Source organism: Gopherus evgoodei, chromosome 1 (assembly GCF_007399415.2).
Source record: "Gopherus evgoodei ecotype Sinaloan lineage chromosome 1, rGopEvg1_v1.p, whole genome shotgun sequence".
NCBI lineage: Eukaryota > Metazoa > Chordata > Testudines > Testudinidae > Gopherus > Gopherus evgoodei.
Genome location: NC_044322.1, coordinates 8623672 through 8650751, shown reverse-complemented (window position 1 = coordinate 8650751; position 27080 = coordinate 8623672). Strand labels below are relative to the sequence as shown.

The window sequence follows — 27080 nt, the reverse complement described above, 5'->3', positions numbered from 1 at the left end:
TAACTTGGATAAGAACAGAACTCCCCACCTGAGTGATTGCCAAAAAACTCAAACCATTCTCCTGAGGCCCAAAACCCACTGAAAATTAATTATGAATCCTGTTAATTTTGTTTTATTATGGGAGGCCCTTTATATATATATATGTGTAAAGCAAATAATGCGTGCCTTGAAAGTGTAAACCTAAAAATTAGACAAAAGATAACATTTTCAAAAGCACCTGAGTCACTTAGGACCCCAATTTCCCCATGTAGGACCCTCAATCCCACAGAATTTCAATAGGTTTAGACTGTTAAGTGCCTGACGCATTGTCTGTACAGGGGGTGACTGTGCGTAGGGTACGTGTAGAACATGTTGCAGTGAAAAAAGTCTCTGGCACAGGCGATGTAGTGAGCTGCCTCCCTACTGCCAGAGCCTTTCTCTGCGGCTTGGGTGGGTAGACAGCCCTGTAGAAGGTTCTGCCATGTCTTTAATCTACTCGCGTAAGCATTGTCTCGGCTATTTAAACTCATGCTGGGAGGCGTGCAGTGTGTGTGCTCTACACGCTGCCATCAGTGTAGACATAGCCTAAGTCACTTTTGAAAATGGTATTTAGTATCCTGGGTTACCTAGGCACTTTTGAAAACATCAACTCACAAGTAACGAATGACAGCAACAGTGCAGTGGGAATGGAGGACAAAAGTTACTGAAGAAGAGTTATCCAGTTACTTGGGTTTAGCTATGGTGTTTTTTGGTGGTTCGTTTTTCATTTTGACCTGCTTTTGCACTTCCGGGACTTGGTTGGGGTAGGAAGCACACAAATATCGTAAGAGGCACAGTGCTTGTGTTATTTACAAGCCAGTTGGAAGCAGAAGATGCTGGGGGGACCTCACAAGAGAGCCTAATCTTCACAAGATTCCCAGCCCAACTGCACAAAAAAGTTCTGATAAACATCCAAAGCAAACATGAAATCCAGAGCAGCCTTTTGAGATTCACCTTGCCCTAAATGGTCCAACTAGTACTACTCGGCAGTAGCATAAAGGATTTAGGCCACGAAGAGCTCTCCAGACATGAGCTGGCTAAATTTCACAATGGCCCTGTGAAGTACAGAAACAGTATTCCCATTTCACAGATGGGAAAACTAGGAAGGGGATTAGGAGACTCGCCCCAGACCATAGATGGAGGTAGTGTTGAGGCTAGGATGAGCACTCTGGTTCTTAATCCTATGGGTCACATTACACCTCCCTGTCTCTCATTACATTATGAACTTTTTCAAAAAGAGAACTAACCATGGCATTAAACCTGAACTTAGTGAACAATTTTGTTGTGGATGTGGGAGCCAGAAAAGGATCCCTTGTTGTTCATAGTTGTACCGGCTCTGCAGTGCTAAAAGGTCCATAATTTGGTCAGGAAAACCAGATAGACTTGTAAGGCAGATCAGGCAGCAGATTAGCTGAGTTAAAAAGTTGTTATTTTTATTAAAAAATTTTCTGACCATAATCACACACACATTTCCTCTGAAGATATGGGTTAACCTAGAGAGGTGTGCTAGATTCAGAGTAAAATATATTAATCCATACAAGCAGCTGCAGAGGAGGGGGCAGATACCATGAACAGAATTTTGCCCCTTGAAGTAAACTAGCTGCATCTATGTACTGCCTATGGGCCCCACCCAGATGTTTAACAAACACTTCAACACTTCATGCATCTGAGGAAGTGGGTATTCACCCACGAAAGCTCATGCTCTAAAACGTCTGTTAGTATAAGGTGCCACAGGATTCTTTGCTGCTTAAACACTTCAAAGAAGATGACAGAAGAGTGGCAACATTAAAAGAAAAAGAGGGATCCCACAGAGGTTGAAGAGCTGTGGATGAGAATTCTTTGCTGCGGAGGTTTGAAATCTATCTCAGAGCAAACCCTTTGGAAAGAATAAGGCTCTAGACATGATTTTCGCAGTGGGGAAGACGGGTTGGGGCAGCTGTTCGTCGGGGAGGTGCTACCACGCTTCTCCAGTCACCGGCTGGCCTGAGGTGCAGGGGGTGAAGCCTTGGAAACGGCCAGGGGTGTCAAAGCACAGATCCTCACTGTAGCGAGGCTCAAGAGGGAGACCTTGAATACGGACAGAGTTAACAGTAAAAACCCTTTTGAATCTAATTGGGAGTCTGCCAAGGAGTCTGTCTTGAGCTGGGAGCGGTACAAAGACCTACTTTAGTTGACAGAGCAAATGCAGTCCCAGCTTCACCACTGCCTGCGGAAGGGCCTTATCCAAAATGTCACTCAAATCTTGTTTTCTATTTCTAGCAAGAAATTATATAAACAGCCTTTCCACCGAAAGCAATACGCTGACACAGCACCAGTCCTGGCCAGAAGCACATCATGCCTCGACATCTGAAGGTCTTTCATATGGTTTAAAACGGCCGAGCAGACACGGAATGAAGAGTGTTGAATGTTTAAGGTAGAAAGGTGCCTACGACTTAGTACATCTCTCAGCACAGAGTACTCAGACACACTTTAACCACCATAGTGCCGTGCAGAAACCCTGTGTGGCCTTTAACGTTCCCTCCCCTTTCTAATCCCCTCTCTGGCCCCATCCAGGTGTACTGTCACTTGGAATGCCCAGGCTAAATAGCACCGTACAAACATGCACAGGTAAGACAGGCACTGCATGTACAGTGAAGCCCTGACTTTATAAAGATCCTGCACGATGCATTTCATGAATCAAGGGGGGCATGATGTCAAGGAAACATGCAGACTCCACACTCCCATGGAGGCAGGGGAGTCAAAAGCTTTTCAATTTAAGTGCAGATGAGGGTTCTCCTGCAGAGGGCATTAGACAGCTCGGCAGCTGAAACACAGGACTGCCATTTCAGCAGCATGATGTGGTCCAGGCTCAGGGTGCTTGAGTGATACTTTCAACTCCACAATTCCGCAAGGTCAGCTGACTCTGTTAGACTAGCTACACAAAGCGACCAGGATTATCCCCGACACACAAGCGATTATTTTGCTTCCAATAATATTCTCTTTGCAACAGTTAACAACTTCACTTCTGAATGACTCTAAAGGGATTAAGCTGCTATCAACCCTGATTTGTCCTTCAGCACTGCAAAATGACCTCCCGCTACAGCGGACAGGAACTTCCACTAGGGTTTAAATCTGTTTGCTGTCAGACAGTGATTGCAAAAGAGAAGCCCTGATGTTCCAGCTCCATAACCCACAAGCCTATCTTTTATTGCAGAGACGCCTTTCAGATAGAATAACTCACCAAAGAGGTGGGAGGGGGTTTGTTTTGTTTTTTTTTTAAAATACCAATTATGTGTCTCTCTTGTGGGTTAATTTCAAGCTATTTCTTAGCATCAGATATGAATCTGATCCACACTATATGCAAATGCAGTGTTACTATTAGATAAGCAAGAGAGGGTCACTGACTTTCAGTGTAGCAAAATGAAATCAGGAGAACCCACATCCTCCTCCATGCAAAGAACAAGTATCAGATTTAGCATCTAACCTAACAACGGAAATAGAAAGCATTCTCTCCAGGATTCAGCCTGGCATGTGTGCTTACAGCCCTGGGAAGGTACTAAAAGGAATGCCTTTTCTGAATGTGGTTTGCTATTTATCCACATCTCACATGCTAGTGAGCCCTCTTGCTATCCCTTCCCCATTTTGCCCTTCCTCTATTCTCCTCTCTCATTTACTTTTTTTTTCCCTGTGCCCCATTAATCTGTTCCACTTCATTCATTTTTGTTGCATGCAGATTGAGGAGAAGTCAGCTGAACAACATTAACCAGTTCTTAAACAGTGTGACACTCTCCTTTTTTATATCTTCCACTGAACGCACTTCAATTTGGTCCAAAAGTGCATGTTCAAAGACAAGCAGCAGGAACTTCAGATGTGTCTGTGACTTGCATCTTCTAATTCAAAATAAATATCCCATCTAACCTTACATATATAGCTGGTCTCCCTCGCTGCTGCATATTCTTTATTACACATAATCCTGCACCGGGCCTTAAATTAGCTCCTCGGGCAAGGGCTATCCTTCTACTCTGTGTTTACACACAGCGGTTCTACCATGGGGCCCTGAGCCTGACTGCCGCTGCCAGGTGCTACCATAATAGCAGTCACACAGTCACCCTTAAAAATGTCCCCTTGAAATTTTGCCTCCCATTCAGTAGGAGCAAACAACAGTGGAAGTTTGTTGTACAGATGATGTCGAATCTGCTTTCTGCAAATGTGCACACATTGTATGTCTATGAAGAAAACATGCATCAAATATTTATATTTAAGAGATCGAGGAGGTCTGAGGAAATTAAATGCAGAACCTGAGGAGGTTGTGAAGGCTAGGACTATAACAGTGTTTAAAATAGAACTGGATAAATTCACGGTGGTTAAGTCCACTAATGGCTATTAGCCAGGATGGGTAAGGAATGGTGTCCCTAGCCTCTGTTTGTGAGAGGGTGGAGATGGATAGCAGGAGAGAGATCATTTGATCATTGCCTGTTAGGTTCACTCTCTCTGGGGCACCTGGTATTGGCCATTGTCGGTAGACAGATACTGGGCTAGATGGACCTTTGGTCTGACCCGGTACAGCCTCTCTTATGTTTTTATGTTCAATTCCCCTCTTAGACATTTTTTATGTGAGAATAACTCCACGCTTTCAAAGATTCCCCCTAACTCAGCCTTGCCAAGTTCTACAGAGGAGAACTGATTTTTTTTTGGGTGACGGGGAGAGAACATGGGGGAACAGGTAGATAAAAGTCTAATTAAATTTTCTTCATCTTTAGCATCATGGTAAGGGAAAGCGAAGAGATTGTGTGTCTGGGCTGGTAAATTCCCATGGCCGTTTTAACTCGGGCAGCACTTGAACAATGCAATGAAAAAATTTAGGACTTTCATTCTCCTTCCCTGCCAACAGAACTTCACTATAGCCAAGCTCTTTACAAGCAGGTTCCACTGTACTCCTTTGGAGAAGGCAGCCAGACTAAGGCAAACCAGCTCTATATTCTTTTATTTCATCATAATAAAGCAAAATATCGACAAGATGGCAACCTGTTGTGAATTTTGGCCCTTAATATGAAGATTAGTAGAAAGTCTGGTTTCCTTTATAATTTAATTTTTAATCATTGTGCCAGCCAAATGACTAACATACATACTTTATAAATAGCAGCATATGAGAAGATACACGCACATTCTCCAAGAGGCCTTTCTCAGAGGATGCTACAGATACTGCAGTGGAAAACTTAAGTGGCAAAATTCAGATCTGGAACAAACAAAGCAGATCTAGGGATTTGGGTTGGACCAGTCACTAAAGAAAATCATTGCACTTGAAGCAAACAGTTACACAGACTTGCCTTATCACGACGTCAGCTTGCACTCCGTATGTTTTCTGCTCCACTGCTTTTTGGAAGGACATCAGAGTGTTTTCTGGCGCCAGCTAGGGAAGAAGCAGTGAAAAAGTGTATTAATAAAGTATCAAATGTTTATAAAGCCCTCTTTCAGTAAGCCACACATGATGCTGCAGTAACAACACAACAAATAAATCAAAATACCTACAAGAGATAATTAAAAGGTTGAAGAGACAACAAAGCACCATGACTGAAAAAAAATATTACAAGACTTCATAAAATGTACTCAGTGAGAATCATGTTACATCACTGGAATGAACTGGCTACGGGTAGTACGTGTAATGACTACCGCCCTTCATAGATGGAACTGAATCTGGCCAGCAGCATGCTTTAAATCTGTTAGCTGCTAACAGAGATTCTCCTTTACTCAGTTGGTAGGGGCCAGTGTATTCTGAGATCTGTACTGAATGATCATGATGTGCATCCAAGTCCTAATGAGCTCTGGATTTGTTGTCATATGCTGTTTAAAAGGTTTGGTAACGTGTACCAGTCAGCTGCAATGGTTCTCAAATTGTGGTTTACAGATGACTGACGGCCTGCAGAGTGCTTGTTGGGGTGCCCATAAAGGCTGGCTGGTTACATGGAGTTGGTACCCCTCAGTCACAGCTATCCATGGGTGCTGGAATTAGGGGTGCTGCTGCATCCTTTGGCTTGAAGAGGTTTCCAGCAATGTACATGCTATTTTACAAAAATAAGAGTAAGCCACAATGTCTGTCTAGAAAAGTTTCCAATCAAACACAGACTAGTCAAACAGACAAGGAAAGGGGGAACACACACAACCCTCACCACATGAGTCACATGAGGTCAAGGTAAAGATAACTATTTCAAATAAGTGCAATGTCCAAAAATGCCAGAAGGGGGCAGCATTCAAGCAAAGATCCTGGACTACCAGCAAAAACATATTTGCCGTTACCCTTTGCTAAAGTATTCCCTGCTCTTGCATAGCTTTCAGAGTCTCTTGTCTTACCAAGTAGCTCAGGTTTCATTAAGATGAACAAAGCAAGCTGATCCTGTTTCCACTGAGCATCACCTGACAGTCTCTTTCCCAGGCTGCAGTCACTCACACAGAAACAACAGACTGGCACCTGCCCAGACAAGGTCTAAGCCTGACCCTATGTGGGGTAGCTTAAGAAAGAGAAATGCAAGGCTGGTGTATGGACACAGTGTCTGAGGTAGGCGCTGTTGTGAACACAGGCCTCACATCTGCTTTTTAAACCCCACTTATACTATAAAATTCTAACTATGTTAATATAAAAAATATAAAACTATTATCAATGGCTATTTACAAGAGATCAAAGAGAAAACCTGGAGAAATCTGTGGACACTGGGTTTCCGACTCAGGCCACATGGCGGTAAGAAGGAACTGGAGAGCTGCTGGCCTATACTGCCTCCTACACCACTGGTCTGGAGCATGTGTGGACCAGTGGACGCTACTTGTTCGACTCGGGTGCATGAGAACCAGCACTCGAAGAAGAATGTGGATTTTGGCCGATGTTTTCTCTGCCCAGTCATGGTACTTCTCTCACTGAGCTAAGCACAATGAATGACTAGAAATATAAACCCTACTGCATCATCAAAAGGCAAACAAGAAATCGTACCCACAGTGACTATAAACAAGTTGCTAAATATTTCCACGTTAAGCAGTGAAGCTTCTCTGAGGATCTGTCTATGGAATATTGAAAAACAACAACAAATTAGACCAACCCCACAGCACAGATTCCACAGATCAACATGTTGGTGGTTGTTATTGTCAAGGTTAACTTCTGGAAGAAACCATGACACCAGGACCCATCCACATGGACACTACACGACATCCCAACGTTATCAACCTAACAAGACAACCCTCACTGGGAACTGAATTATCTGTACTCTCCAAGGGACGGAACGTCTGCCCTGCCACAAAACCTTAAACCATCCTAATGTGTAGAACTAGAAACATTCATTCACCAACTCCACCTCAAGGAATTTTCACAACGAAGACATCACCCACAGCTACCACATCTGCACCAACAGTCACAAGCAAAAAAAAAATCCAACCATTGGTTAATGATCAAATCAGCAGACAAAGGAGGTACCATTGTAGCCCTCAATCATGACTAAGGCTAAGATTTAGTCATAAGTATTTTTAGTAAAAGTCATGGGCAATAACTGCCCGTGACTTGTACTATAAATACCTCTGACCAAATCTTAGCTGCTCTGGGAGGCTGGGGGGGGGAGAAAAGGGGGGAACCCTAGGGGCACCGCTGCTGCTCTGGGACTGCTGCTCCAGGGCCGCCCCTGGGACTGTTACTACTCCAGTGACCTCGGGGCTGCTCTAGCAGTGGCTGGTATGGCTGGCCCTGGGGCTGCCCCAGCCGCTCAGGTAGCCTTGGGGACAGCTGCCCTGACCACTGCAGAAGTCACAGAGGTCCTGGAAAGTTACAGAATCCGTGACCTCCATGACAGACTTGCAGCCTTACTCATGACGACTGCGTTAATGAGCCCACCAACAATTTTCACACCACCTACTATAAAGAACTGAAGGAATACCCTACACCATAATCCACCCAGGAATTTAAAGATCTAATCAAATCGTTCCCCAAACAACTTCAAGAGAACCTCTATAACCTTATCCCCCTGAATTCACCCTAGAGAACTTCTACATGCTTTCCAAGATACACCAGGGAACCCAGGCAGACCCATCATATCTGGCCATGGCACTTTTACTGAAGGAACATTAGGACCTAAGGAAACCATCCTCCAAAAGGCCAGTTTCCTCCAGGACACAACCAAGTTCTTCCAGAAACTCTGCAACATTAATAAGCTCCCTCAGAACACCATCCCTGCACCTATGGAAGTCAATTTCCTATACACCAAACCAGGGGCGGCTCTAGACATTTCGCTGCCCCAAGCACGGCAGCATGCCGCGGGGGGCGCTCTGCCAGTCACCAGCCCCGCGGCTCCGGTAGACCTCCTGCAGGCGTGCCGCCGAAGGCAGCCTGCTTGCCGCCCTCCTGGCGACCGGCAGAGTGCTCCCCGTGGCATGCCGCCCCAAGCATGCGCTTGGCGTGCTGGGGCCTGGAGCCACCCCTGCACCAAACATCCCTCACCACGATGGCATTGCTGCCTGCCTCAGATATCAACACCACTCAGAAATCCACTGCAAACATCTCCAGACTCATCCACTTCATCCTAGCCTGTAACAACTTTACCTTGAACAACAAATACTTTGTCCAAACGATGGGAACAACCATGGGTCCTAAGATGGCTCCTCAACATGCCAACCTGTTTATAGGCCACTCACAGATTTTCCCCACATCTCAACACCCACCACCCGTCCATCGCATTCTCTCTAGATTAACACTCCCACACCAGCATCAGCTTCTGGGACAGCACAATCAACTTCAACAAGGGAAACCCCACGGATTACCACACTTACCTCCACAGATCCAGTAACCACCTTAGACACACCAAGAAATCTATTATCTACAGCTAGGCACTCAAATACCACAGAATATGCTCAGAAGAGAAAGTCTGGGATATACATCTCCACACACTTAAAACCACCTTCACGAAACAAGCACACTCCACCAGAAAAGTAGATCACATCATGGAGTGGGCCACCCAAATACTCTGGGAGAACCTGCTTCAATACAGAAAATAAAATCCCCTCCGACTGTGCACTCCTCATTATCACCTACCACCCCACATTGGAACCCAAATGGGATAGCATCAAACAATTACAATCTATACTACATGGGACCTGATCCTGAAAGAAATCTTTCCTAAATTCCCTCTTCTGGCCTTCAAATACCCCACCCCCCGCCAGTGTTGCCAAGCTCATCATCCGAAGCAAGTTCCCCACAGATCAGGACACACCAACTTAAAGCAGCAACAGAACAACAGCTGCAAAACCTGCAACATCTCTCCACTTCTCTGATGATGAATACCCACCCCCCAACACACCTTTCAAGATCCCTGGGTCCTACACATGCCTATCACAACATGTAGCGTCTCTCATCCAGTGCATCAAATGCCCCAGCAAGAACTATGTGAGTGAAGTCAGACAATCACTGTGCTGTTGAAAGAAATCACAGAGAAAAATTATAAAAAACAAAAACACCCTATTACCTGTGGGTAAACACTTTTCACAAAGCAAATCACACTTCTCAGTCCTTTGTCCTCTAAGGAAACCTGCACAACGCCTTCAAAAGATGAGCCTGGGAACTTTAATTCATAACTTTTCTGGTCACTAAAAAAAAAAATGGACTTCACAGAAACCCTGGTTTTACAACCCATTACAACAATTTGTAACACACTCTGCTAGCAACTAACCCTACATTGTCCTATGACTGCAGAAGTGTTAATTGCCCACTTCATTTTAAGTGTGAATCCCTTGGGTTTAATAATCTGTCCCACCTTCTATTTAGCTTGGACAATCTGGTTACTTTCTCTGTGAAGCTCACAGGTTTGTCCTTTCCACTAATAGAAGTTGTTCCAACAACAGATTTAAAAATTTTATTAAAGTTAATGTTTAAAATTAAATATACAAAAGTTAATGGGGAAGGTACTGTACATCTGGGGTCCGGCTTGAGTTATGAGAGATTACAGGTATCAGTTACAAGGATCACAAGATACATATATGTTACACAACCAGCATAGGTCCAGATTAGGGTGTGGGAGTTTTTAAAGCATCAGTGGATAAGTGGGCTCGGGTACGGCACCCACACCTCACCCCCCTTCTCTCTCACAAATTTTCCCAAGGTGGAGGTGTGGCTGAATGAATAAGGTCCCACGCATACTGCAAACTTGCCATTTAAACACCATGCTTCAGCACGGGAGCACCGTGCACCAAGTGAGAACAAGATTTATCTGCGTGGATGAGAAGAAGCTGTGTTCTGCTCTTCACCAATCACCTCCCTGGTGGTCTAGTGGTTAGGATTTGGCACTCTTACTGCAGCGGCCAGGGTTCAATTGCCAGTCAGGGAAAGAAACTTTCCATCAACATCTATTGAACAAATCAAACCAAGGTTAAAACACTAATATGGGTTTTGTTCTGCCCTGCCCTCAGGCAAACCCAAACTACATTCTGACTCCAGCAATACTAGGAAATGGTAGGTTTTGTAGTACAGAGGGGGCCCAAAGTTGAATGGCCATGGGAATCTTGGTCTCCACAGGGAAAAATTGTGGGAGAAGATCCACAAAGGAACTGTAATAAAATAAGAATAGATTTCAATGCTGCCAGCCATTCTTCAAGAGTCTCCACAAGGTAAAATGACACACAACAGCTTAGACTGAGCCAAATTAAAATATATAAGTGGCATTGCTGTGCACTGATACAATGGCTCTACTCCAGAAGCAGCTGCGCGTCAGTGGTGAGCGAAATGATTCTTGTATATGTAAAGCTCTTTAGGAGCCTCTGCTCTGAGAGAGGCACTAGATAGAGCACATGCACGGAAGAGGGTATTTCAGCCATTTTGAAACAGCTTGAAACTTCCACCTGGACATTGGTCATTTGGCCTCTTATACCACCCTCACATGTAAAATGACAGATCAAAGCTTACTAAGAAAACTGTTTCTTTGGGACACTCTCTTGATTTGCCACCTGATCATATAATATTGGCTGTCTAAAGGCTGTGCTGAGCAGCATTTCAGATGCAGTGTGTTTGGGCCAGGCTGACACAAACACCGTGGTGAGACTGCAGTTTAAAGCTGGGATGTTCACTGAAATTCAGTGGAAGTTGGGAACCTGACCCCTTTAGACACCTTTGAAAACCCCAGCATCTGTACCCAGACAGAAGCAGTGCTGGGTGAAAATGCAGTTTCAAGCCATGGAGAGGTTTCTGCAGAGCTGTTTCAGTTCCTCTGGGGCTTGCAGAGTTCAGTTTCACTGTTAAGGAACCAGAAAACTCAAAGTAAAAAGTGCAGCACAAGCCACGTTTTGTCTGGCTGCCGGAAGAAAACCCTACAAACTCCCTGGTTTCTCAAAAATTCAACTCAGAATCACAAATCAGCCCAGGCTCACTTAAAACATGCCCCAGACTCACCAGCTTCAGGAAGCCTAGATTTATCCCTACACTTGGCTCTAGTGCTAATGCTGGATGTTCAGAGGAACAAGCATATCACAACTCAGCTTCAGGAACGGAGGCTGTATAGCCAGTGCCATCAAAATTCACTATTTGCCACTCTGCAGTGACTGTGACCCTGTGGGATCTCCTGCTAAGGAAGATACCAAGTCTACAGCAGGAACCTGGGGTGGTGGATCCCAAATGTTTAAAATAGTGCCCACTGTGCACCAGATTCTCAGCTGGAATAAACCATCTAGCTCCACTGAAGCCAACAGCACAGTGCTGAATGACGACAGTGGAGGATCAGGCTCTAAAGGTGGTCTATCTTGTAATTCCAATGATATATAACTTGAAGTGCTACGAAGCTGTGCAATAGCTGGTCTATGTAACCACGTGATCTCCTTACCAGACATTCTTAGCCTCTCTAGCTCACTTTTCTTATGTGTGCAACACTCATTTGTTGATCTAACTTCAAGCTACTCTACGCTCTCCAGGGCAAGGACTGCCCCTTCCACTGCATGTGTGTGTGTACAAGCAGAATCTAGCTGAAACCACTGCCTGTCAGGCTATTTTTGTCTCATTGTTTCCCTGTACTCCCCCCTCCATATCCATCGGTTGTCCCTCATCTCATAGTTAGACTGTGGGCTCTTTGGAGCTGAGACAGTCTTGTTCCTCTGTGTTTATACAACCCCTGGCACAACGGGGTTCTGGTCCCGGGGCTGCGGGAATATAAATAAGTAACAATGGGGTACTGATCCTGATTGGAGCCTTTGGGTACCACCACAATACAGATACACAAATATAATCATTAGAATTTAGACTCAATCCCTCCTTTATCTATAACTGTTGATTCTCCATTTTTCACAAGGCTTCTTCCTCAACCAATTTCTACACCACTTCACTATTCCCTGTGCCTGGGCATACAGAAGTGTCAATTAGTGCTGGCTTTATTATAGCTCTTAAGCTGACAACTCCTTCACACACAACTATCCATAGCATCCAAGAGAACGTAAGCAAGCCAGAGACCTTCACAAATCAAAACACACTCCCTTTAGACCAGCCTTTCTTTATTCCCAGAGGTCTGCTCAGCACTGCTGGAAAGCACTTCCCCCTGCCCAGCCGCTTCATGCTTGCAAAGTGATTTTAAAACCAGAGCTGTGAGCTTTGAAGAGGATCCTTTGTAAAGGAGCATTGGGATTATCCAAGTGGAATACAATTGACTCCCACCAGCCTCCCTTCTCCCTAGAAAAGCAGGAAATGCAAAGCAAATAGTGACATATTTAGCACAGATGTGTCCAAGGGAGCTAGCCACTGTCACAACAAAGTCACCTACTTGGAGTATAAGGAGTTTGTTTAGTTTTAAGAGGGTTTTTTTGGTTTTGTTGTTGTTGTTTTTTTTTAAATTCTCCAGCAAAAACTGTAAAACAGAGATGAATAACTTCCAGATGTAAATATTTATATCACTACTAGGAATAAGTTTCTCCCTTAGTCCAATGTTAACTGGCAGATTTTCTTTAGAAAACCCTTGCTCTATTGCCATCTGGTATAACTGGGTTTTTTAAGAGAACAAAGTTATAGGAAAGTCAACCCGAGGGAAAGATCACAGTAATGTTTTCATTCTAAGGCCTGATCACGCAAGCCCCGTCAGGATCAAGACTCCTCCAAATGCCAACTGGAATATTCTATGTAGAGAGTGCTTGGAAAATTGGTTCTTGACAGTGGAGCTTGATTTAAATTGATCACTTGCAAAGATCAGTCCAAAAATCTACCTCTCAGTGATTGCTGAAGGAGAGAATGGAGCAAATAATTTGCAGTGAATTACTTATTCAACAAACGTAGTCTGTTTTCCACAGAGAACATTCACAAGCCAATTGCAACTTCCTTAAGTTTATTATCCAAATTAATATCCTTCTGCATTTTTGTTCTATGGATTTGTTATGAATATTCTAAATGTGAACGGAGCTGCTTTTCTGCAATGGATCAGATAAGTCAAACAACATTGTTTCTGTCCTCTGATTGGCTGCGCATGCAAGAACTTTTGTTGCCATTAGCCAAGTTTGCTTCAAACTTCTTGGATGACTCGAATGTTTTGGGGAAATGAACAAAGAAGGGGTGCAAATAAACTCAGTTCATTTTAAAATTAAATAGAATAGTTACAGAACAGTCCCAGCATTATTCACGCAGCTGTACTGAAGGATCTGGCGCTTGCTTATACTGATACACGGGAAGGATTAGATAGGAAAGGAATTTCTTGGTATTTTGTACCAAGTACCACTTTGTGGGTAAGCAGTTATAACCAGCCTTGACATGGTGACAGAATAAGATCTGGAAGACGGAGTTTTTCTTCTGTGCAAGTCAGATTTGGGTAGTTCACAGTTTTATGGATCCATATGTATTGTTTATATCTCATTAATGCCCAAAGGCCCCACTCAAGACAAATGTTGTGCTAGGCATTATACAAACAGAGCAAAAAGACAGTTTACATTCTGAACAGACAAGACTGCAGAAGGATGGGCAATATAGTGATTATTTGGACAGAGGAAGGGTGGTCCCGTGGTTTGGGTACTAGACTGGGACTCAGGAGACCCTCAGCAATCCAATGTTCTGCCACCAACTTCCGGTGCTGCTTGGGCAAGTCACTCAGTCTCTCCGTGCCTCCGTTCCCCATCAGTGCAGTAGTACTGCACTACTTCACAGGGATGATGGGAGGATAAAGGCATTTTTAAAATGGTGTGGTTTTCAGATACTACAGAACTTCGGGTAGAGAGAATGATTGAGAGAGTCAGTAGGTCCCTACACCTGTTATCACTAACAGTCTTGACACTTACAGCTGCCCCAAAAATGACTACTACCAAAATAGCAGCAAACCATTTCTCTTCAAAGGTTTCCGTTGGAATTCCCTGCCTCCAATGCTCTTTCCACCTCATGTTTCACTTGTTAGGGAATTCGTTTCAGGAGTGACATTGTTAAAACCAGGTTTTAAACAGTAAAAAGGTTTCAAAATAATCCCCTCCCATTCCCCAAATAAAGAGTTACGCTCACATTTGAAGAGTGTGCAGGAAATAGGCCTCATGCAAATCAGTCCCAGGGAGCTGAAGCCTTTTGTACAAAGCCGGGTGTTTCTCCCACTTCTGGGCTTTGTTTTGTCTAATTCAAAACAGGAAAGGTTTAGGAGTTTTTAGACCCACATAACAAACCCGTAGAGACCCTTCGTTACAGGATTCTTTTCAAGTTTTGCTTCACCTGAGGGGAAGGGATTTGTCTTGTTTACTCAAAGTCCTAAAATACTCCCATGAATTATGGATCACAAAGCTTGTGGGGGAGTTAGACCCTTTGAATCGCAGCAGGTTTGGTATAGCATCACAATATAATCTCCCACATGGCTTCTCAGACTTACCACAAACTTCAGCCAAGGAAACCATATTCCCTAATGGGATAAGAAGTGAGACACTGACCTAATAGACAGATGAAATGTCTTAGCTTTGAATCAGCTTCTCATAATGATCCCAAAGGATTCCAATACATTTAGAGGACTATATATATTCAGCCACCTTGAGGATGGAAGGAGGTAACCAAGAATGCAGCAATGGGGGAAGAAACATTTTGGCCAAGGAGACCAGGCAAAGCTTACAAAATATGCTATTAGATATTTAATAGCTAGATAAGAAGTTTTTATTGTTTTAAGGTCTCAGTTGGATGACAGACTCTAGGTGCAGCAAAAAAACTTTTTGCAGCAAAAAAACTTCAGGACCAGACTTCAAAGAGAAACTGCTGAGCTTCAGTTCATCTGCAAATTTGACACCATCAGCTCAGGATTGAACAGACTGAATGGCTTGCGAACTACAGAACCAGTTTCTCCTCTCTTGGTTTTCACACCTCAACTGCTAGAACAGGGCCTCATCCTCCCTGATTGAACTGACCTCGTTATCTCTAGCTTGCTTGCTAGCTAGCATATATATACCTGCCCCTGGAAATTTCCACTACATGCATCTGACGAAGTGGGTATTCACCCATGAAAGCTCATGCTCCAAAACGTCTGTTAGTCTATAAGGTGCCACAGGATTCTTTGCTGCTTTTACAGACTCTAGGTGGGATTCATTAATTACATCAGTGATGGCAGTACATAGAGGAAGTCAACATCTCTGGTTACAATCCTTTATATCGCTCCGGCCAAGTTTTCAGTTTGGTGCCCAAGGACAGAGAACTGAATAAATGTTGTCTGATTTCAGAAGTGCTGTGGATCCCCTCCTTTCGCTGAAGTCACCAGGAGCTGAAAATGATCAGACCCCTTTGAATAACAGGCCACCTTTACTTACTACCACGTGTAGTTGGATGCCTGATTTTAGACACCCATGTTTGAACATTTTGAGACCTTTGTTCTTTTCTGTTCACTTAATTCTTCCACTGTACAAAAAGGCTATTTGTTTTCTGCAGCTTATTACAGCTAACATGCCTTACTTTCCAGTTAGGGAGGAGGAATGGACAAGCCGGAACACCACAGCTGGCTCAAAGGTTCTCCCATAAGCCATAGCCCTTGGTAGAAGGTAGCTGCTCAGATCATTCGGAGCATCTCCTAGTGGGATGTGCAGTCTTCCCTACATATGCTTGCTTCGCACTGTTGCTCATTCAAGGGCTCGTTTGTGAGCAGCAGTCAGTGCTCTCTGTTAACGCTTTTTGGCTGCCACTACCTGGCGCTGAAACTGTCAGAGACTGAAAAAACTCAGTGATACACGAGCTCTTTGAGGAATGGATCATAGCTTCATATTGGTGTGGAAAGCTGCTTACATACTACTGGCGAGACATATGATAATCTACTTCAGCATAAATTTCCCATTGCTACCATAATGCCCGGCCTGCTGGGGATATAAACAAACTACAATGTAATTGTCAGAGCGATTAAAAATTGGCTGCCCATCAGCCAATGCTTCATACAAGAAGCAGGTCCATTCCATGCCTCCACTCAAGTGTTGGCATGTTTCAAATTGGCTGAAAAAGGTTTTGTAAATGTGAACATACAATAAATCAGCAAGTCAGTATTCCTGACAAAACCCTCCTTGGTGCAGGACATTTCCACACAGCACAAAAATATCCACCATGTGCTATGGGGACAGAACAAGAAGCCTAAAGGTGGTATTCAAGATCAGAGTGGTTTTTCTTTAGTGCACTTCCTACAACATGCAGACAGTGTTTCACCGTTATGTCTTTGCCAATGCTGTTAAGACACACTACTGGAAAAACCGCTGTTTGGGTGCTCTGCCGAGAGCATTGACTTCCCTGCTATTTGGAGACCCAAGCACCGTAATTATGAACCACTCCTGTCTCCACTGTGCGCTCGGGTTGGTTGTTTCCACAGTACCACCCTGACGCTGCTTTAGATCGCCAGTGCCTCGTTTGGTCTCAATTAAAGGATGTGAAAATTAAGTACCATGTAATTTTCCAGAAAGATGCATCTATGATGCTAAGCCATCGGCACTATAAATCTTCCAGTTTACCTACACCACCAGGCAGGCCCACTGTTAACAATCTCACTTCTGACACAAAAGTAATAAACACACATTCAAGAATAACATCTAAAGACAAGCAGGGAGTTGATGGAACAACTATATTTACTGCACTTGAGCTTATGCAAAAGCAGTGATGCATAATTCTTCCAATCTTAAAGGCTGGTCACTACAAATCTAGGTTCTGCTCCTTCTAGAATAGCGGTTCTCAACCCACAGCCCATGGGGCTGCATGCAGCCCCGCTGTGTAGTAAAGGGTGGCGGGGTCCAGGGCTGGGGCTGCCACGTGGCAGGGTCTGGGGTTGGGGCTGCTGCCTGGTCCCATACAGTGTGTCAGGGTCAAGGCTGGGGTGAGGTGGGGTTGGGGATGTCACCCACCCCCCTAAGGCTGGGTCTAGGGTTAGAGTTGGAGCTGCTGCCCAGCCCTACAAAATAGGGGTCAAGGTTGGCAGCGGGCTTGGGTCAGGACAGGCACCTGGCCCTGCACAACAGGAAGTGATGGACTACAATCTCCCGAGGATGTCCGCAGAGGCTGGGCCCGGCTTGATCCCCATGCGGTCCCGCTCCTCCAGGGTACAGTTAAAATTTCCACCCAGGACCAGGCACTTGCGAGGATCCAAAGTACCGAGGAAGGCGGACGCCTGCCGAAAAAAGCACGCTCTCACTGGGCCGGATGCTGGGGCATAGACATTGACAAGATTCAACGTTAGCCCCTCCATCCAAACCCAGAGGTGCAGCAGACGACCAGGCACGACCTCAGTAAACCCCAGCACCTCGGGCTGTAGGTGCGGGGAGAACAGAGTCGCCATCCCGCCCTGACGGACTGAAAGGTGACTGAAGTAGACCCCGTCCCCCAACTCCAGCCGCCAGCTCGCTTCAGCAGCTGGGTGCGTGTGGGTCTCCTGGAGGAAAATAACTGAGTACCCTCCCTCCCGAAGGAAGGAGAGCACTTGGCACCTGTGGAGACCTGACCTACAGCCGCGGGTGTTCAAAGTGGCAAAGATGGACAGCGACATAAAGAGAGCTGGGGATGATCCTCGCGATTTGGGGCGCTAGTGGTGCCCATTGGACCCCGCAGCAAACTGCGACCAACCCTGAAAGCCAGCAGGGCATCATGGAAGCTGTGGGTCCACTAGTAAGCTGCAGCATCCCGCTTCCTGGTCCCTTTGCCCTTCCCCATAATGGCCCTCATGATCTGGAGAACAAGATGGAAATTGCCCCAGCGCTGAAAAGCGAGATGCACTCTGTTCGTGGAGCCATGACTGTCCTCCAGGAAAGAGCGCATCTCACTCCTCTGCACGACGGGGATCAGGGTCACGGACCCCGGGGCATCTCCCAATTGGACTCCCCTACCAGCCCCGTGGCCTATAGAGACGGGCACGCAGGGATCAAAGCCCCATCGCGGCGCCCGTCAGTCTGGCACCGCGCCACCTGACGCAACACTCGACCCCAAGGACAGTGGCGGAGGGACGACTGCAGCCCCAGATGGGCCGGGAGAAGGAAAAACAAAAGCCGCCTCCTGGAGGCCTGTATAAAAAGAAAATGAGGCAACCTTGGGGGCAGTAACAACAAAAGGAGGGAGGGAAGAGAGGTCAAGGACCGGAACAAGGGCTGGAACAGGGTCAGGGACAGGGACAAAATCTAGGGCCTGAGCGACAGAGCCACCGGAACACGGTGCCTCTTGACCCGTCATGGCAGTTAAAGGGACAGTCAGGGAATGGAGTGACTCCGCAGCGCTAGCCTCAGGTGCCTTACTAAACGAGGCACCCACAGTTACAGCGCTGAGAGGAGACGAAAACTGTGGTCCCATCTCATGATGTAGGGCACTCAGAGCCTGGCCACTCAGCATCGGCCGCCGCCACAATGGGCACGGTGGCGTCAGCCAGATTACCAGTCACGGCCAGGCAGGCGGTCGGGGACGGGGGCATTGCAGAGGCCAAAACAGGGGCAATCACCTGAGACGGAGGGAAAGGGAGAAGTGGGGGCGCCAGATAGCAATCGCCTGTACCGAGGCCCTCCAACAGGGGGGCATCCACTCCCTCGGTGGTTGGGGTCAAGCCCAGGGCCTCGATCTCAGCGAAAATAGAGGCAAAGTCCCCATCCGCTGCTGCAGATTCCCCCTCGACAGCAGCCGGGGCAGTAGCCATCACGGTGCCTACAGGGGGCACAGATGGCAACGGGGCAGTGGGGGCACTGTCTTGAACCCCCTCAGGGAGGGAGTCCATAGGGGAGATGGTACTACCCGCCTCCCCAGCTGCAGCGACCTCGGCCGACTCCAAACAATGAACGTCAGCAGGGGAGTCAACGGAGCATCCAGCACCAGCGAACCCCTTCACAGTTTTACAGGGGGTCCCTTCCCGCTTGCCAACGAGGGGGGGGGGGTGCTAGGCCCGTGCTCCCCACTTGCGGCATCTCGCCCGCACAAGCTCCCAGCTCCCCGAAGAGGGCGGCTGGCCAGCTGGGTCAGGGCCTGGGAGCGAGGGCAATGATGGGAGGGCAAGGGCTGGACAACAGGTAAGGGAACAAACTCCCCCTGAGGCAAGCCCCACTCGAGTCCCACTACCGGCCCTGCCACCCTCTCCTCCACGGGCCCCGGTCTGCTACCCTCCTCAGCGGCAGGGCCTGCAAGCTCATCTGGGCATGTCGGGGGGGATTCCCCCAAAACCCGAGCGGAGTTGACAACGGTCACAAACGGAGGAGGCGTGACCCCAGGGACCGGGCGATCAGGGCCGCCAGTGATGAGAGAGCCGGCGCCCTTCCGGGCATCAGGGGTCCCAGATGCCCCTCCAAGCCGGGCCAGGGGGTAGTCCCTCCGGACGTGCCCCGCCACACGGCAGAGAAAGCACCGGGACACCCCTGAAGAATAATAAACCCGGTACTACGCCCCTCGACGAGGAACCAGAAAGGACCCCTCCAAAGCCTCCCGTCATGTGCCGCCAGCGAAACATGAACCTGCACCTGCCGGCGGAATGACAAAACGTGGCGGAGGGCAGGGTCCTCACAGCCCAACGAAAGGGGGCTGAGGACAGACAGGGACCTCCCCAGGGTTGAGAGGAATAGCAAAAGGGTGGCATTGGGGAGGAAGGGAGGAACAGAAGAGAGAACCATCCATATGCCCAGGTCCTCCACAGGCTCGAGGGGGACGTGAACGCCCCCCCACTGTCAAGCCCCTCTCCACCACCTCCTAGGCAGTGGCCTCTGACCCCAGGAAGAACACCACCTTCCCAAACATCTTAGAGGCCGCCATCATGGCCGTGGGCTCCACCACACGCACCAACGCCTCCACGTAGGTTTCCACGTGGGGCGAGGCCAGCACCAGTAGGCAATGCACCCTGTGCTCCCTGGTGAGAGTGGGAAAGTGGCCCCGGCCGCCAGGAATGGTATTCCAGGAGGCGGCTGGAGCAGATGGCGAGGCGGCGAGCGGAGGGGTCGCAGCCACCTGGGTGTATGCCCTGGGGGCTGAGGGAGCGGCACCCCCAGAACTGATGGAGGGAACAACAGGCAAGGGAGAAAGGGGAGCTGCGGCCGGTGATGGGGCCGCAGTGGGAGAAGGAACCACTGCCACACGGGGTTTCACCTTCCGGGCAGGGCCCTTGCCCATCTTCGGCCCCCGGCCTTTCCCACCAGCCAACGGAGCGGTCTCAGAAGTGGAAGCAGCCGAGGTCACAGCAGCAACAGCGGAGTCTCGGGAGCCCCTATCTGTGCCTGCCGGTGCCCCAACGGTAGCAATGACGGGCAGCCCGGCAGTGGCAGTCGAGGTGGCCATTGCAAGGCAGGGTATGGAGGGGGGGACCAAAAAGGAACTGCCCTGGACGCCCTGAAGTCCTACCCCCTGAATCACCAACCACAGAAAGGGAGGGTAAAAAAACGGGGGGGGGGGATCTCAAACGCCAACAGTGGAACGTGGGCACACAGGCAAGAAGGGCTGATCCGGAGGGAGGGCAAGAAACAAGGGGGCGGACTGCAGGGAAGGACTGAATCAGGTGCAGCTCAGGCACAGAGTAAAGAACAGGGTGGGTTCAAAAACAACCAAACCAAAAAAAAAGGAGGGGAGAGGGGAAATGGGGCTGGCAACCAGGCCTGCACCATGGGACAAGGGCAGAGCAAACAAACTAATCAAGGACCAAACAGCAAGACAGGACAAATCAGAGCAAACAGGGTGGCTAAAAGGGGACGGGCAGGGCAGGCAGCAAGGGGAGAGGGGGTGAGCAGCTGCAGGAACAGGGCAGTGGGCAAGGCAGAGGAAAAGGAGGCCCACCAGCCAAATGCAGCAGGGGAGGGAGGACAAGACCAAAGGAAGGTAAAGGAAACGAGCACCCACGGGCGTCTGAAAAACAAATACCTGTTTGCTGCCGCTGAAAAACAAATACAGAAACAGGGATGTAACAAACCCCCCTCCACAAAACAAAGCCTCCTCTACTCCCTCCTCAGCTCCAGCAGCAGCAACAGCTCAACGGCAGCACAAAAGGCAGCAGCAACCCGGCCAGGAGGGGCCCCAAAATGATGGAAAAAGTGGGGCCCCACACTCCCCTCTGAGGGTCACACCAGCAGGGTCCTCCCAACAGCAGCCAGGGGGGCCACCAGCCAGCAAGCCGGCCTCACGAGAGTGGAAAGCAGGTAGATCAGCCTCAGAATGAGCTGGTTCCTGTTCCCTGAATAGCCAGACAAGGGCTACTCCAGGCCAATCAAGACACCTGACGCCAATTTAACCAGTTAAGGTCGTTAGGCTAATGCTGGCACCTGATCTCAATTAACTGACAAAGGGTAAGTTAAGGCTGTTAGGCTAATGGAGACAGCTGGAACCAATTAAGCTCCCACTTACATTGCTTTAAAAGCTCTTCTTGCCAGTTCTCCCGGGAGGAGCCCAGGTGAAAGGAGCTGGAGGAGAGGAAGCATTACTGAACCCTGAGGTAAGGGTGAAGCTTGGAAAAAGGGGAGCACGGGAAAGTGGCCCAGGGAATCAAAGCAGCATCAGTGGAGGAGGGAAGCCGCTAACAGTTGCTACTATTAGGGTCCCTGGGCTGGAACCCGGAGTAGAGGGCAGGCCTGGGTTCCCTCTCCCTGCATGATCTACGGAGATCCCTTTGAAAGGGGAAACAGACTTTGGTCTAGGCAGGAGACCAAACGGTGCCTATGGAGCTCTAAGGCGCAACAGAGACTGTGGATATTCCACCTTCCCACCTCCCATACTGGCCTGTGATGAAAATAGCTCAATACGCTGTAACTCTGCCACCACACTGGGAAAGGGAGATCATCCTGAGGGCCTTAGTAAGCTTCTGAGGCCACTGTATCTGCAAGGAAGTGCGAGACCCACCAATACAGGCTCGGAGCTTTGTCACCACACACACACACACACACACACACACACACACACACACACACACACACACACACACACACACGGGGGAAATGGACATTGATACAGTAATGCAACTTGCACCCTACAGCACTTGCAGCACTTGAATGCGTCCTTTATGCTGAGTTACAGCGTGAGGCGCTGAGAGTTCTCCACTCTCATTGGCTGCTTCCTGTGGGAGATGGCTGCATGAATAGGTATGACCCAATCTGATTCTCCGTAATATTCAGCCTAAATCTTCCTGTAGTTGTAACCCAATATTCCTCCTTGAACCACCCTAATCAATTTTCTGCCCTCCACCCCCTCACTTAGTCGTCATTCCTGGACACTCAACCTTTCCTTGGAAGAGAGTCCCTCCAGCCTCTTCATTGTTTCAGTGGCTTTCTGCTGAAATCCATTACATTTACCTAAATCTTTAAGGTAATATGTCCAGATGTTAACACAATATTCTGGGTGCAGTCTCATCGGGCTAGTACAGAAACTAACTCTAGTGCTCCGTTATTATTTATTATAAGTATTGGAGAGGTACCCAAAGGCTCCACTCACTGTGCTGTTTGTTCAACATAAGAACGACCAAACTGGGTCAGACCAAAGGTCCATCTAGCCCTATCCTGTCTTCCAACAGTGGCCAATCCCAGGTAGTTCAGAGGGAATGAACAGAACAGATAATCATCAAGTGATCCATCCCGTCGCCCATTCCCAGCTTCTGGCAGCCTGAACACTGCTCTCCATCACCTCCCTCATCCTCTGCCTCACCCTTACACTTCTCCTGCCGCCTGTACTTTTCCTGCCAAACACAAGGAACCATGGCTCCTGCCTCAAAAATCTGACAAGTTAATTTTGAAACAAAAAACTACAATCTTATAACTATGAGTACTGTTTGGGGCTAAAAGTTAAGGCCACCCGCTCCCAGCCATCTAAAGAGATGCTCCCCTCAGATGACAATGGGCCACTTTCCTGTACCATTGTTCATTTACACACACAGCAACAGTAATTTTGTGAACATGCAATTCCGCACCTATATTATGCGATAATCTGGCCCTTAAAATAGCATCAGTAGGATTCAGAGTCAACTCCTGGTTTAGACAACAGGAGCAGTGCACATCTCCCAGGGTTAACACATCCCTGCATCCAGCCACTCATATTAAAAAGCGTTATCTTTGCAACTTTAAGGGCTAGATACGTTAATAAATGAAAACTTATACTCTGCTAAACCTGAATCCATCAGAGGACTGAATAAATACATTCAGTGAAACAGGCATGACACTCCTGGCTTAAATCTTTGTTTTGTGTGTTTATCTTAAATTTAAAAAACCCCTAAGTCTAGTGGACATTTAACGAACATAATATTGCATTAAATATTGACTCTTTGAGCACAACCCGGAAATCACGCCTGCCTCCTTCTGGAGATGAAGATTAACATGGCTATATAATCACTAAAGTATTATCAGCTCTTATCTGCCAGATCTCCTATTGGCCCAGGTTCCAGCTCACTAGCTTTGGAGACCTATGTTATTTAAAGGAGAACTGTTGTCGGTATTCTGCAGCACAGTTTCTTTAAACCTTTTGCTGGGTAATTTACTCTTTATTTCCCCTGTTGCACACGTAGTAAAATTTTCTCCACAATAGTTAGCTCAGTGACAAAGCACAGCAAGTATTTTTGTGAAAATTAGATACTATTAGTGAAATTTCTTTTGGCAAGGCTTTAAAATAATTAGAGCTGAAAGTAAATACACTTGGTATGATAAGTTAATCTGGTGCGGCATCAGCATTTAAGAGAGAATAATCCAAACAAGGGAAGCTTAGAAGAGACCCCTGAAATATACAACAAGACTCAAGGTGACACTCAGGGTAGTTCTAGGAAGAGGAGGGCAGTACAAAAAATCTCTACTTCTCTCCTTCAGTCTCATTTTTCTTTTTAATGTAGCTGCCAGTTTCTTACCCTACTGATTTCACAGCTCAGAGAAGTTACAATTTTGTTTCTAACCTTGTCTTCTGTGAAGCATTAAAATAAAACACCTACCTATACAATAGATACTGGATAGTGACTGGCTTTATTTACTAGGTTATGGTGAAGGGAAGGAGAAAAGCATGTGACGTGAGCCCGTTGGTCTTTCGCAGCAGCCTTTTGATCACGCAATACGAAAATACCATCACCCCACAGAAGTGCAGCTAAATAAAGCGAAGCATGAATCCTCATATGGTTTGAGGTTTGGTCAGATAAGCATATGGAAATTTATCCAAATCTCCAAGTCAGGAAATCTAATAGCAAAAGAGTCTCCAGACAAATTTCCATGCCTTCCTGCTTGGCAGGAAATAATCAGAGACCAGAATATCACAGAGCTATTTTGATACTTCCAGGCTCAGCCAGATCCATATAAAACATAGGGAGAGAGAAAAAGTTGACACTTCCACTAATGAAACTTTATTCCATCCCCACACTGCTCCCCAAAAACAAAAACAACTCCCCCTCCCCTAAGCTTGGTTCAGATTCAGCTGGAATTTCAGGTTGAAGTATAAAGTTGGTTTTTATCTTCCCTGGTTTTATGTCTTCAGATAATTTGAAAACAAGTAGTTATTAAAAAAGCCATTAAAGAGGCAAATGTAATATCAGCCCATTAGATGACCGGAAGGTTCTGCGTTTTGTACAGCAAACATGTAATGGATCAGGGGTTCCCAAACCATAGCGTGTGCACCACTGGTGGTACATGAGCTTGGCATTCTAGCCATTATCTTCACAACAACTTTTTAAGAGGTGGTACGTGAGCCAATCAAGCTTGGGAGCTGCTGACGTAGACGATGGAATCACAAGAGGGATTCATAAAAAGCAACAAAGAGTCCTGTGGCACCTTATAGACTAACAGACGTATTGGAGCATAAGCTTTCGTGGGTGAATACTCACTTCGTCAGACACATGAGGGATTCAGTTGGCCTGAGCCTTCCAGACAAATTCTATCTGGATGCCCATAAGAATGAGTTGCTTTTATGGAAGCCACACAATGATAAAATGTTTTTGCGCCAGTGATTAAACTGCAACCAGCTTCCTCCTCCCCCTCCTACCAAAATTAATGGACACAGAGAGCACTCTATCGGGAAGCAAGTAGAAAGCCAGTCATGCGGTGCTCTGCTGTACCTGGGAAGCAGCCATATGGAACAGACTCCAGGACAGAAGGAATATATGGCATGCCAATATCCTCAGATCGCCAACTGCCATTGCAGCTAATCTGTTAATGGCTGCAACGTACACTTAAACTCCCAAGAATTAAGCACAACAGACTGACCTGCTGGCAAAAGCTCTACCTCAAAAAAAAGGACTGGATCCATCTCAGACTTTTGAAGACGCCCATCAGCAGAGGCACAGATAAGCAAGCATCAGAAGAAACAGGATTATCTCCAAAAACTGGCTTGCTCTACCTAGATATTTATAAATGCACCAACCATGGCCTGGAGATGCAGAGAGTCAGTGATGTTTGGTTAGCCACAAAAGAAATATATACTGGTATTGATCCAATGGGAAATAACCAACCAATCACAAAGCAGTTTTTTAGGATTGCCATTTTTTAGTTTTTATGTACATCACCACAATGTTGTATTCTTGCATTGCATGGCACGTGTAAGCATTATGTCTCAAAATGTCACCAGCCAAAGATATTTTCTTGTGTTGCGTTTTTAAATACCCCTGCCTAATTCCTAACAGTGAAAGGAATCTAGGACCTTGATCTAAAAGCATGTGTTTCTATTGCTTGAGCTAATTACAGTGGATCTCAACCTTTCCAGACTACTGCACCCCTTTCAGGAGTCTGATTTGTCTTGCCTACCCCCAAATTTCACCCCACTTGAAAACTATTTGCTTACAAAATCAGACATAAAAATACAATTGCTGAGTTTCTCATTTTTACCATAACATTATAAAATAAATCAACTGGAATATAAATATTGTACTTACGTTTCAGTGTATATTATATAGACCAGTATAAACAAGTCATTGTCTATATGAAATTTCACTTTGTACTGACTTCACTAGCACTTTTTACATAGCTTGTTGTAAAACTAGGCAAGTATCTAGGAAGCCCCCTCCAAGTCCTCTGTGTACCCCCAGGTTGAGAACCAGTGAGCTAGAAGATTAAGTTCATTAAGTCATAGGCAGGAACCTATTTCTTACATATCCAGCCACATAGAAGGACAAATACACACACTAGCTAGGTTGATGTGGGTTACAAAAAAATTTTGGGGGCCCCCAACATAACTTCAGAGCCCTTCAAACTCTCTTTAGCAGGTTTTGTGGGGAGCAATAATGAGCCACTAAAATCAGAAGGATTTTGGAAATTTCAGGGCAGGTGCCTTTCCATAGCAAAACAGTGCCCTTCATACAAGGATCTCTAAGCACTTAGCAATTTATCAAGCTTCCCAACCCTCTGAAGTAGGTAGGTCGATGAGCGAGCCGAGGTACAGTGAGGTTAAATGACATGCCCAAGATCACGCACCAAGTCATGCTGCACACGTCCTAGGGATAGCAGACTTTAGTCTCCAGGACGGTCAAACCCAGCACAGACAAATAGATTAAAACGTGAAGCTACTTACCATTGGCGCACCACGATGGCCAATGATGGCAGGTTTTGGTCCCAGATTCTTCTTCTCCATTATACAAGGGGAGGAGACAGTGAGGGGAACGAGGTAAAGTGCAGCTACGACGGCAAAGTATGCAGTGAATATCAACATCTGTGAAGCTGAACACAAATGCAGTCAGTGAAAATGCTGGTTCAGAACAAATCACTCCAGAAAAAACACAAAAAGACAT

At 46.7% G+C, this 27080-nt stretch overlaps 1 protein-coding gene across 3 annotated transcripts in view; it reads right to left on the bottom strand.

The window, feature by feature from the left end:
- Nucleotides 1-27080, bottom strand: part of GDPD5 (glycerophosphodiester phosphodiesterase domain containing 5) — a 332218-nt gene that overhangs the window by 35528 nt on the left and 269610 nt on the right. For all 3 annotated transcript variants that reach the window (XM_030557463.1, XM_030557472.1, XM_030557479.1), the window contains 2 exons: nucleotides 26864-27009; nucleotides 5325-5407 (listed from right to left, as the gene is read on the bottom strand). In XM_030557463.1, coding sequence (XP_030413323.1) covers nucleotides 5325-5407; nucleotides 26864-27009 — 229 coding nt within the window. The remainder of the gene's footprint in view (nucleotides 1-5324; nucleotides 5408-26863; nucleotides 27010-27080) is intronic.